Consider the following 12,616-nt stretch of genomic DNA (forward strand, 5'->3'; position numbering starts at 1 on the left):
CACTGGTTATGTTTATTTATGTTTATTTATTGGCTGATTGTGGGTCACCTTCTCCAGCTGACTGGGCTTAATTCACTTTATTGTGCCTTTATGGTGTGTCACGTCTTACAAACATTGGGGTCAAAGAAATAGAATAGTCCCATTGCACTGAAACCTGTTTTGGTGACAGCTGTGGGGGTTTCTAAATAATCACTATTTGATTGTTTATGTCCAATAGCCACATTTACTTAGTAACCCAGCAAGCACACAGCCATATCTTGCTCTGGCTGCATTTGCAGAAGTGGACGCATAACATTAAACTTGATAGACAAGAAAGAAAAAACTCAAGTGCTAAGTGTGTGGCCTTAATAAAACACTAAGTGCAGAAACTTAGGGTTGATAAAAATCTGGTTAGTACAGTCATACAATATGCATAATTGATCAACAGTTTAACCTAGATAATAATAATTGTTGAAAGATTGTAGTTGCAAGCATTGAGGTGTGGAGTAATGATAAATATATAAATGTTATATGTAAACACCAGATGCAATTTTGACAGATTATTTGAGTATGAAAATAGAATACCATAGAATAGAATACCATACTTTCGATTCAGAAGAGCTAATAAATAGACAAAACTATGTGAAAAATGCTGGAGTACTGAACCAAGATTTGAAGTCAGATAATGGATTTAGTCAAAGACAACACAAAGTTCAGTCTGGGATCATCCATCTGAGCCAAAGAAACATTGACGATGATCCAAAATACCCAGAGAAGCCATAGTTGAAGAAAAAGACATAGAAAATGTAATCCTTATCTATCCATTTTAACCCGGCGTCTTTGAGGTTGGGTCATAATCACCCGGGGCGTTTTAAATTGCGTGTATCTTTTACTTAGTTATGTGACGTAGCTGGAGTTAAGACCCCTCCCTACCCGTTTCCCGCTAACACTCAGTCACCCTGCATTAGTGCAGAGCACGGTGGCTAAGTGGTTAGCACTTCTGCATCACAGCGCTGGGGTCATGAGTTCAATTGCCGACCATGGCCTTATCTGTGTGGAGTTTGTATGTTCTCCCCGTGTTTGCGTGGGTTTCCTCCGGGTGTCCGGTTTCCTACTACACTCCAAAAACATACTAGTAGGTTAATTGGCTGCTATCAAAATTGACCCTAGTCTCTCTCTCTGTCTGTCTGTGTATATTATGTGTATGTGGATGTTAGTGAATTCAGACTGTAAGCTCCAATGGGGCAGGGACTGATGTGAGTGAGTTCTCTGTACAGCGTTGCGGAATCAGTGGCGCTATATAAGTAAATGGTGATGATGGTGATGATGATGATAGGCTCAAACTCCAAAAAGATTATTATGCCCAACCTCAATGTCGGTGTAACAATTTTGTACCATTTTAGTATGTAATGTTTTATTTATTCTTTTGAGTAGATGTTGCAGACAACCTTAGTTTGACATATGATGTGAGCCGCAATTTGAGAAAATGGCCCTTGACTAATTTTTTTGCCATGGTAAATATGGCTGGAATCAATGCGATCACAATATATTGATGTAAAAATAATAGTGTTTCGCAAAAATGACGTAAATTTATCAAAACCTTGGATCTTGCTCTCCTAAATGAACACTTGAGCCTCCGCAAAGACGTATTTCATTTACCAAAAGAAATGCACAAAACAATTAGATATTTCACTGGAGAATCTTCAGAGGAACCACCAGCAAAACTTCCAGGAGTTCAAAAAAGATGTCAAGTGTGTTCCGGTAAGAAAGATCGTAAAACCACTCATACATGTCAAGCATGTTACAAATTTATATACCCAGAACACCTGATTTCATATTGCAGACATTGTAGAGATAAGCTGGGTGAAACTGGGTGAAAAGTCCCTTCTCTATTCTCTATGACTTTTTTTTAATCAAAATACCTCATTCAATAGTTCATTATGTGAAATATACTAATAATCTTCTAAAATCATCCTTATAATTTCAAAATCAGGCATAAAATATACCTGTGTAATAATGACCCACTTCAATGTTTGTGTAACAACTTTCCACCACAATGATGCCGGGTTAATAAGGATTGGCAATCCACAGGCCTAATGGCAAGCCCAACTGGCAGTCCACAGGCCTAATGCTACTTCTAAGGTTTTTTGTGGTCCTGCTGTCCCTGAAAGTCTTTGCATACTCCACTCTATGGGGTATATTTACTAAACCGTGGGTTTAAAAAAGTGGAGATGTTTCCTATAGCAACCAATCATATTCTAGTTATCATTTATTTAGTACATTATAAATCTGTCAGGAATGACAGCTTTGCACTCAACATGTCGGGGTAAGCATTGTCTGCGTTTTGGGCATCGCTATACTGATTACCACCGAATGTATCAAACTGCGGATTTTGCAAGTCTCTGATATTCGGAGGCTTTGCAGGGGAATTTTAAAACGGACTTTAAAGGCAAGTTTTATCGATTGTTGTTTCTTGTCCGCATTTCTCTTGGTTATTTTCTGAATATTATGTGCAGCCTTTTAACCAGGAATACATTTGGTTTGATTTGACCTAGGTAAGCATTAGCAAAATCTTTCAATACTTGCCTGTTTGGCGCTGCATCACCAGCATTTTGTTATCACTGGGAAAGCAGAATGAATGGGTAGTCTCTGTACTGCTTAAGATTTCTATAGGGGAACATTAATCTGGAACTACAACAACTTTTTCTTTTGCTATTTCATTATCTACTGTTCTTTACCATGAGTTTCCAAATGTATCTGTTTTCACTCATTCCACAAATATTCCAGAAATCATTAAGTTCTTTAATCTTTCCACCTTTCATTATACAATAATATTGTAATCACTAGCATATGCTCAAAAAAAAATTACTGACCTTGTTTTTATTCTGACTTAGTATTACATAAATGTTTATTGTGTACCCGTGCCAGTTCTCGGTTCTATATTTGGTTATTTAAGAATTACATTGTCAAGCCTTAAATAATTCTTCCCATCCTTCCTTAATGCATACACATGTAATTTTTATCTCCATTAATTTGCTATTTGCCTTTCTTTCAGATACAAGAAAAGGCCTACTATGTCTTATAACAGCCAATACTCTCTGCCATCGTCCCCCGAATTACCACTGTTCTCTCCAGACTGTCTGCTGGACACTCATAACACAAATATAAGGCTTATGGCCTATTTATTGAAACCAGGCCATAGGAATGCTTTCTATAGTTGCTTATTACAGATAAAAAAAACCTCCTGTTGTCACAATTTATTAATAACATATTGCCTGGCAGCTGAGTGATAGTCAGCTACCTGCCGATACTAGCCAGGAGAATGCTTAACATACTGCTTCGCTGGGTCAGTCGCCATGGATATGCGCATGTGTGACTAGTTGGTTAACATATGCACAGTGAAACTGAAAGACAGGACTTGGGCAGTGGTACTTGTACCCTTGCGATCTTCATTGAGTAGCCTTCACCATGATTTCCATGAAGAAACGTTCTCTGGCGAGACCCAATGAATTTTTTCTCTGGTATGGGTTAATGTTGTAGCTAGCAGTTGACCTATTGGTAGATAAGGAAACACTTTCTCTGGTGAAAACACCCTTTTTTGTAAGTAACAGGGCTTTTCTCTGTTTAATAAACAGGCCTGTTAGCCTATAGTTGCGTAAGCGACCAGTTGCCTTTATATTCTCCATAGGCTCTCTCACTGTTCTGGATAGTTGTTTCCATCACTTTTTTTTGGTTGGACCTAATTCATTTTGTTTGACCAATGCTAACTTAAGTCTCCCTGCTTCTCCCAGTCATATAACTTTATCTCTAGAGATACATGTATTATTTATGTTTTATTTGTTTATTATTTATATTTTAATTCAACATATTAATTAATCTGCTGTATTTAAACCCAGCATGCCCTTCTGAAGTCTTTCCTATAACGATGTTGCAAGTACATACACAATGTGTTTACATAGTTTGTGGAGCTTGATGGTTTAACATACAATGGAAGGAACAACACAGAAGGCCCTCATTAGTTGTGTTCTTGTTCTGTTATGTGTCTTTACATCACTTTGTGTATCTTCTGATTATAGTGTGGCACTAACCCTCTACCTGGATTGACCAAGGAAGAGGACTGTTGTGGCAGTGTGGGAACAGCATGGGGACAGCACAAATGTAATAAGTGTCCACAGTTACCATGTGAGTAAAAAATATGAATAAACTAGAGGTGTTAAATAAAAAAGACAGTTCAGTTTATTTACAATGCAAATGTGCTCTTATTCTGCAATCTGCATGTGATGGGCAATAGGCGACACTGCGAACCTTCAACTGCCTCCCTCAGTTCCTTCCTATTTTATCTTCAGATTTGTCTGTTGTAGCTCGTAACACTTGTTTAAAATGACCGCTGAAATGTTATTACAGATAGGTGTGTCATTATTTGATTAAATATAGTATTTTAACTTATTACTGAGATTAAGGTTAACTTGCAGCCCTTTTGAAGGTTATATGGCCTGTCCATGGGACCCCTGAAGTGTAACAGATTGCCTATCACCCTTTTCACCACACCTATCACTGGTCTAAACCCACTATCAACAGATAGTCATGCTTTTTACAAGAGTAGGGCTACCTCTAACGCTGTCAAAATGTAACAGATTTGCCCTACTTTAAATATAGACATCATGTGTTTTTTGTGATTGTGACCTGCTGTATGGTAAGTGGGACACTGTGGTATGCATACATCTTACTGTTTATAAATTTTTTTTTCCTATACTCCATATAAATACACTCTAATGTTGGCCTCAAGGCCTAAACCACAAAATCATTCGATAATGATAAACATGAGGCTCTGCCCACTAGCAAACGGCATAGAAACGAGAATACATAACCTATGTGTAGTGGGGCCACCCTTAAGGGGAACAATGCTTATATTTATAATTGGAAACATATGCTCCATAAATCAAACAGTCCTCTTTCCACAAAATGTCCGTCATCATTTACATGATTACCATGCATTTGCAAAGAATGCAGTCAACATTATTACAAAGCACCTGCAGCAGCTAAACATATGTGCTTTATTACACATATTTTATACATTTCTAATAATTGTACAATAGTATTTGTCAGTATGATGCATATTTAATTGCAACTGATATCTTCTCTTATATGTTAATTCCACAATAATCATCATCACTGTTGTCTGTGCCCCATTATCAAAGTATATACATGCATTAAATATGTGTATGAGTATGTATTATACACTAATGTAAATGTAGCAAATTGAGAATTATTCATAGCTTACTGAACATTATATATATTTTATTACTCTTTATTCACGACAGCTACAACCATTAACACAAAGGCATACCCTATTAATACAGTAATAAATTATATCATAATCATAAATATATATTACTGAATTGTCCTTGAAAATTTAATGCTTGTTTGTTCTTTGTATTACACCACCAACGATCACTGAAAGTGTGAGAAAAGTATGGGCACATAAATATTTTAAAACCACAAAACCCTCCATATGTTGTCTCATTTTTAATTGGTTAGTTCCAGAAAGATTGATTCAGAGTGATGTAATAGTGTGTGTATATAAAGAAAGATTTTTTTTTGTCCGCTGCTGTTGCTGTAGACTTAAAATGAATTATTACGGATGAGCAGCCAGGGAAGGGCTGATACCACATAATGCTCCTGGGATAAATGCAGGATATTAAGATACAGTTTAAGTCTGAGCTGGAATTTTGTTACAATAAAGCGTCTCTCACAGACGTTTAACTCTTACTCTCTGGAAACCCTCGTTTGTTTTATTTTCCACTCTATCTCTCAGTGTTACTGTATTTTACAAAAGTTACAGACAACTGCTCAGCTATCTGCAGGATAAAACATTCCTGAAAAAAATTAAACCCATGAAGAAAAAATTACAGAAGTTTCAGCCACGTACAGCACAGAGCACTTTCTCCCTCTATATACATAAGCTTTCCTCTCTCCCCTCCCTCTCTTTTTTTCTCACTTCTCTCAGATTTTGGATTCAGATTTTCCAGAGCTGTTGGAACTAAAATACATCAGACAATAGCGAGGGGGAAGGGATGGAGAGTAGGGTGTATTAAATATTCAAGCACAGTGTACAAAACTTTTTCTTTGTGTTGCTTCACAGATTCTGGCATGCAGAAGGCTGCACCTTTCCGAGGCGAGCTTGGCTCAGACTGCCCACAGGGGTATAAAAGACTTAACAGCACTCACTGCCAGGGTAAATATTTAATGTGTAATTAATTATGTTCATGTGGAAAAGTGCTACTAATTTTCCGCCATCTTTATGCATTTGGGTTTGTAACTTTACGTAAATAAAGACATGGTCAAGCGGATTAATAATGGGGCCAAATTTGGTCCGAATTTTGTCCCCTGCAATGTTTAGAGGTATGTCCATATACAGGGAAGTAACAAGGCATTTGTGGGCCCCATAGCAAAATTTTGTAAGGGCCTCAATATATCACTAAGGGGTGATAAACACATAAACACATGAGGCCTGATTCTTCTTCAATTGCAACTCGCACTTAAGTTGCATTTTTACAATGAGCATGGAACTTGAGCATATGTGCACCCATATTCAAAGTCAATAAATGTCAAGATACGTTTCCATTTGAACCTGGGTATAAGTACACTCTGCCTAAACAGTACTTGTCATATGTTAACAGACAGAACAGACTGCAGGATCCGCACATGCATATCTGCAATATCAAGTTCCATAAGAACACATGCAAAAAACAATTATGAGTGAAATTACCAACTCATAATACTATAAATATTAATAAAAATATGTTTTAAACAAACATGACTCGGGATGACCTTAATGCCAACCTTAATGCCAACTCTCCCAGAATGTCCGGGATACTCCCGAAATTCGGGTAGGTCTCCCGGACTCCCAGGAGAACAGACAAATATCCCACAAACTGCATCCTGCTGTCAAAATGACGCAATTCATGGCGAATCGCGTCATTTTGACCCCGCCCCCTGCGACAAAACCGCCATTTTGTAATGGGGGCAGGGCCAAAATAACGCGATTCACCGCGTCCCACCCTCCAACCACACACCCTGCCTGAGATCTCCTGGAAAGAAGTTGAAAAAGGTTGGCAAGTATGGTATACTGTACATACAATGCATTTATATACTCAATTTTCCTTGCATACACAATTTCTTTGCTATCTAGTAGTACATAAGTGTAGTTTTTAATACAAAGACTGTGCTGTGAGTCATTACTATCAGTCATTTGCGTTCAGACATGAATTCAATGAATCAGGCCCATAGTGGTTTGACATGGGTAGCTGGTCTCCTCAGCTGAAGGCCCTACAGCAGCTGCACCTCATGATGCTATGGAAGTTATGTCATTGACTGTGTATTTAGAGAGTAGTGGTGTTACTTGAGTCATATTGAAAATCTTTAGTGATTCTGCCATCCTATGCTTTTATATGGTCTCATTATATTACCATACGGTTGGTAATCTGCAATATGCTGTTATCCTTATTGGTAAACTACCTCATATTATATTTGTTTATTCTATATTGTGGAATATCTGAATTTGTAATGTAGCTTTCTGACAAGATTTGACTTTACATGTATATATCTACACTGATTATGTAATAAATGTTCATTTCAATTTCCATTTACATACAATAACATGTGATTATTATAATTTCAGCTGGATATATTTCCATAGAATCACCTGCCTTTCATGTCTGTTTTTTCAATAGATATAAATGAGTGCAGCATGCAAGGAGTTTGTCAAAATGGAGAGTGTCTGAACACACAAGGTAGCTTCAGATGCGCATGTAAACATGGATACGTCTTCATCTCTTCTCAGATGCGCTGCACCCGTAAGTTTTTATGCATATGCTGGTGTGGGATAATGGCAAGTTAAGAGACTCCATATGTGTTTATGTGGCAAATTATGTTTATAACACCATAAGTCACAATAGTGGAACACTCAAGATTCATTCATGCAGCCACACTGAGGTGCACTTTAGGGCTCATAAAAGTTGAACGTATGGTAATTAGGGGTATCTCTTAGGGTACTGGAGGGCTGAGGCTATGATACACAATGAAGATGATCATTATGTGCTATAACAGCATCACTATCAACTATCTTCTGATTGGCTGTTTGCTTAGTGATGTAGTCATTCTGACGAAGTTGAACATGTCGACACTTATACTGTCGACATCAAAATGGTGACAGATTTCAAAATATTCATTATGTTGATATGTTTAAATTGGTTACATTTTGAATGTCGACAGTAGTAATGTCAACAGTCACAATATCAACATTTAAAGAGCAATGCAGGCAGCAACCAGCAGGTCTGACACAATATAGTTAATGTTAACAACAACAAAAAACACAAACATGTAGCCCAAACCTTCCTGTCTCCCCCAAACACATTAACCCTAGTAAAAAACAATCCTTGTCCTACGGGACAAATATATAACATGTAACTGCGGGAATGCTAATTCTGTGAGTTAAACCTAATAAAGGTCTAAAAAACTCACTATTTTAAGTGATACAAAACAAATCCCTTTAATGTAAATAATACCAATAGAGCAAGTATGGGGGAATAATGCAGTATTTCAACGAATAAGGTATCAGAATGAATAGTAAATAGAGAATATCTTCTCATCAGAATAGTGCCTTCTATTGGAGAAGATAAGGCAAAGGTCCAATACCTCAAAAGGTCTATATCCAATAATCTAGGTTAAACTTAAAGGTAAAATCCCAGTTTGCACTCCCACTAGTAAGTGATATATGGAAATGCCAAACAGAAAATAAAGTTCAAAAATAAACTCCAATAGGTGCAGGCACAAAAATGGAAAGGACTCACATTAGAGATGATGCTCATAATTGAATCTGTGATAATGATGTTGGTAGCGCAGAATCCTTCCGAACAGGGACTCTGTGTGGTGAATTCTCCCCCTGGCTGTCGCGGTGCACCGAGTCCGTTCAATAGATTTCCTGTGGCTTCCTGTAGTTTGGAACACACCCTGCATTCCAAAAGCCGAACTTCCGTTTTTTCAGCTCCAACACATGGACCGCACGCTCACTCTTGCGTTCCACAATAGGTGAAATCGAAAAGATCTTTTCCTCGGTGAATGATGATGATAGAAACAGTAGATGTAGAGTGTGTATGCCTTCACTTCAATGCGTTTCACCCCTCAATCGGGGCTTCCTTAGCCTAGAAGGGGCCTACAGCTCTCTAGTTCCCCATACAACGGGACCCATTTTCTCCATGGTCCATGCATTGCACTTGCTGAACCAATGGTAGTTCCGCCTGGTAAGCAGCACACCCCAAAAAACAATATATTTTAAAATATAACGTGTTTCTAGTGAAAGCAATCTTGTGAGGGGCAGTCTCAGTGACATCTTTATTAAGCGGGCAAAACTAGAGATGCTCTCTGACCCCCGTGTTTTGGTTTTGTATTTGGTTTTGGATCTGGATTACCTTCGTGTTTTGGTTTTGGTTTTGGTTTTGCAAAACCGCCCTTGCGTGTTTTGGTTTTGGTTTTGGTTTTGTTTTGCTATTTTGATTAAAAATCAATGTTTTTGGGCCTAAAATAATTAAATTTAGTGCTACACCTGTTTGTAGGATAAGTAATATAATTGTAAAGCTAATAAAATTATCCAAAAAACAGTTTCATTCCTGGTAGGCCTTCATTAATTCTACACACAGACCAGATTGTCTTCCTCTCCATCTATGAATATTGGCAATGTAGCCATCGTCTGTGGATGTATATTACACCCTACACTTATACTTAAATATGTAAAGAAATGGACAAAGGCAGTTTGGTTTCTGTCTCTCTAGGCCCCCCTCCAGTTGTTGTAAATACAAAAAATTCAGCCGTTATAGACTGTACAATATTAATAGAAATGGACAAAGGCAGTTTGGTTTCTGTCTCTCTAGGCCCCCCTCCAGTTGTTGTAAATACAAGAAAATTCAGCCGTTATAGACTGTACAATATTAATAGAAATGGACAAAGCCAGTTTGGTTTCTGTCTCTCTAGGCCCCCTCCACTTGTATAAAATACCAAAAAATTCAGCCGTTATAGACTGTACAATATTAAGAGAAATGGACAAAGACAGTTTAGGGTCACTCTGTGTATGACACCCTACCCTTAAGGAGAAATTGCCCAAACAGCAACCTTTCAAGACGGTACGTGATATGGAAATGCCCCAAGTCCCTTTCCTCTTTGGGGGCAGATTGCACCCTACACTTACATAGAAAGTTTTAAAAAGATGTTATCACCATCATCTTCAGCTTTATCCTCACTCTCATCAGTGTGTACATCATCACAGACTATCAATTCATCGCCGCTTGAATCCGCCATTAGAGAACAGTCAGTACTTGGATGTCTTGGATGGTGAAGGGCTTCCTCGTGGAAGATGTAGTTCATTTTTATAAACATCATTTTCTCAACATTTTTGGGAAGAAACCTTCTATGGCGATCACTGACTAAGTTCCCTGCTGTGTTGAACACTCGTTCAAAGTACACACTGGAGGGTGGGCAGCTTAAGTATTGCAAAGCAAGTTTGTACATGGGTTTCCAAATGCCTGCTTTTCTTCCCAGTAAGGAAAGGGACTGTCTGACATTTCCATATCAATTACCTCTTGAAAGTAATCCTCCACCATCCTTTGTATGTTAATACTCATATTGGATGGAGTTATGGGCAAGGTCACACATTTTTTTGAAAAATCCTTCAAACCAGCCCAGATGTTAAACTGTTTTGGTCTGCCCTCTGCATCCTCCCTGCTTTTTTTGGGAAAATTCAATTTTTTACGAGCAGCAGCTGCTTGAGAAACTGAAGGAGGACAAGTCGTCAAGCCAAGGCCCAGTTCAGCGGACAATTTGCTGAGCAATAGCTTCTTGCAAAAGTTAACATCTCGTTCATTTTGAAGCAAAGACTCAATGTAGGTCTTAAACCTTGGATCAAACACAGTGGCCAAAAAGTACTGATCCGAGCTCAAGATCTTAATAACTCGAGGATCATTGTGAAGCTAATTAAGTACTTGATCTACAAGGCCAACATACTTTGCGGAATTGCTTGCTTTCATCTCCTCCTTCAGTTTCTCAAGCTGCTTTTCCAATAGTCTAATTAAAGGAATGACTTGGCTCAAACTAGCAGAATCTGCATTCACTTCACACGTCAAAACTTCAAATGGTTTCAGCACCTTGCACAGCACTGAAAGGATTCCCCACTGTGCAAGACTGAAATACATGCCCCCTCTTTTCCCAATGTCATGGCTTGTGTAATAAGTTTGGATGGCTTGCGCTGTTCCTCCATCTTCTGCAGCATGTACAGGGTGAAATTCCACCTAGTTACCACCTCCTGCTTAAGTTGGTGGCAGGGCAAGTTAAACTGCTCTTGGAGCTGCTGCAATCTCCTACATGCTGTGGCCGAATGCCTGAAATGGGCTGAAATCTTACGGGCCACCGAAAGCATCTCCTGCACCACACGGTTATTTCGGAGGAAGCTCTGCACCACCAAGTTGATGGTGTGAGCAAAACAGAGAATGTGATGGAAATCACCCAGCTGTAATGCTCGCACTATATTGTTGGCGTTATCAGAAATGACATATCCTGGGGAGAGTCCAAGTGGTATAAGCCATATATCAATCACATCTCTTAGTTTTCGTAACAAATTGTCAGCTGTATGCCTGTTAGTGAAGCCTGTGATACAAAAAATGGCCTGCCTGTGACAAATGTTACGTAGTGGTGTACATGCTGCTGCTGTTCCTGCTGGTGAAGGTGAATGATCAACCCAGTGGGCTGTCACAGTCATATAGTCTTTGGTTTGACCACTTCCACTTGTCCACATATCTGTGGTTAAGTGGACAGTGGGCAGAATGGCATTTTTCAGCGCAATCTCTACATTTATACACACTTTTTGGTATAGTTGTGGAATAGCTTAACGGGAAAAATGGTGTCGCGATGGAATTCTGTAACGCGGACACAAAACCTCAATTAACTGTGAAAAACCAGCTGTGTTTATTGTAGATATTGGACGCAGATCTAACACTAACATAGCAGCAATGGCGTCTGTGATTCGCTTGGTGACTGGGTGACTGCTGTCATATTTGCTTCCCCTAGCAAATGATTGTTTCACAGTTAATTGTTGAAATGTAGGACTGCTCTTTTTCTTGGCCTTCCTCTGGGCTGACGATTCACCCCCAGCAGCAACAGCAGCAGCAGTGGGACTAACGCTTTCTTCAGAGGAATCAATAATAGTACAGGAGTCATCCAGCCTTAATAATTGGGATGCAGGGCTAACTGCGAGCGGTACTGAGGATATTGATGAGGATGGGTTTATTTTGTAGCCATCGGGATGTCGGTGATCGGAGGGTCCTAGCTGATGATGGAGTGCTTGTAATTTTTTTGGAAGAACTTTCAGCTTTTCCCAACACTTTGCCATGAACTCTCGTCAAATGGCGTAACATAGACGAGGTTCCAAGATGGTTAAGGTCTGTCCCTCGACTGAATGTGGCTTGACATACACTACAAATGGCTATACAGTTGTTGTCTGGATTGGGGTAGAAATAATTCCACACATAAGAAGTAGATTTTTTGGTTTTATGGCCTAGCATGACAATGGCCTTTTTCTTGTCACGTGCCA

At 38.8% G+C, this 12,616-nt stretch overlaps 1 protein-coding gene across 1 annotated transcript in view; it reads left to right on the plus strand.

Annotated features, from left to right (window-relative positions):
* LTBP3 (latent transforming growth factor beta binding protein 3) overlaps positions 1 to 12,616 on the plus strand; it is a 211,923-nt gene that overhangs the window by 34,966 nt on the left and 164,341 nt on the right. Inside the window, exons 4-6 of the mRNA XM_075188765.1 lie at positions 4,056 to 4,161; positions 6,122 to 6,214; positions 7,713 to 7,835. Coding sequence (XP_075044866.1) covers positions 4,056 to 4,161; positions 6,122 to 6,214; positions 7,713 to 7,835 — 322 coding nt within the window. The remainder of the gene's footprint in view (positions 1 to 4,055; positions 4,162 to 6,121; positions 6,215 to 7,712; positions 7,836 to 12,616) is intronic.

Source organism: Mixophyes fleayi, chromosome 10 (assembly GCF_038048845.1).
Source record: "Mixophyes fleayi isolate aMixFle1 chromosome 10, aMixFle1.hap1, whole genome shotgun sequence".
NCBI classification, from domain to species: Eukaryota; Metazoa; Chordata; class Amphibia; order Anura; family Limnodynastidae; genus Mixophyes; species Mixophyes fleayi.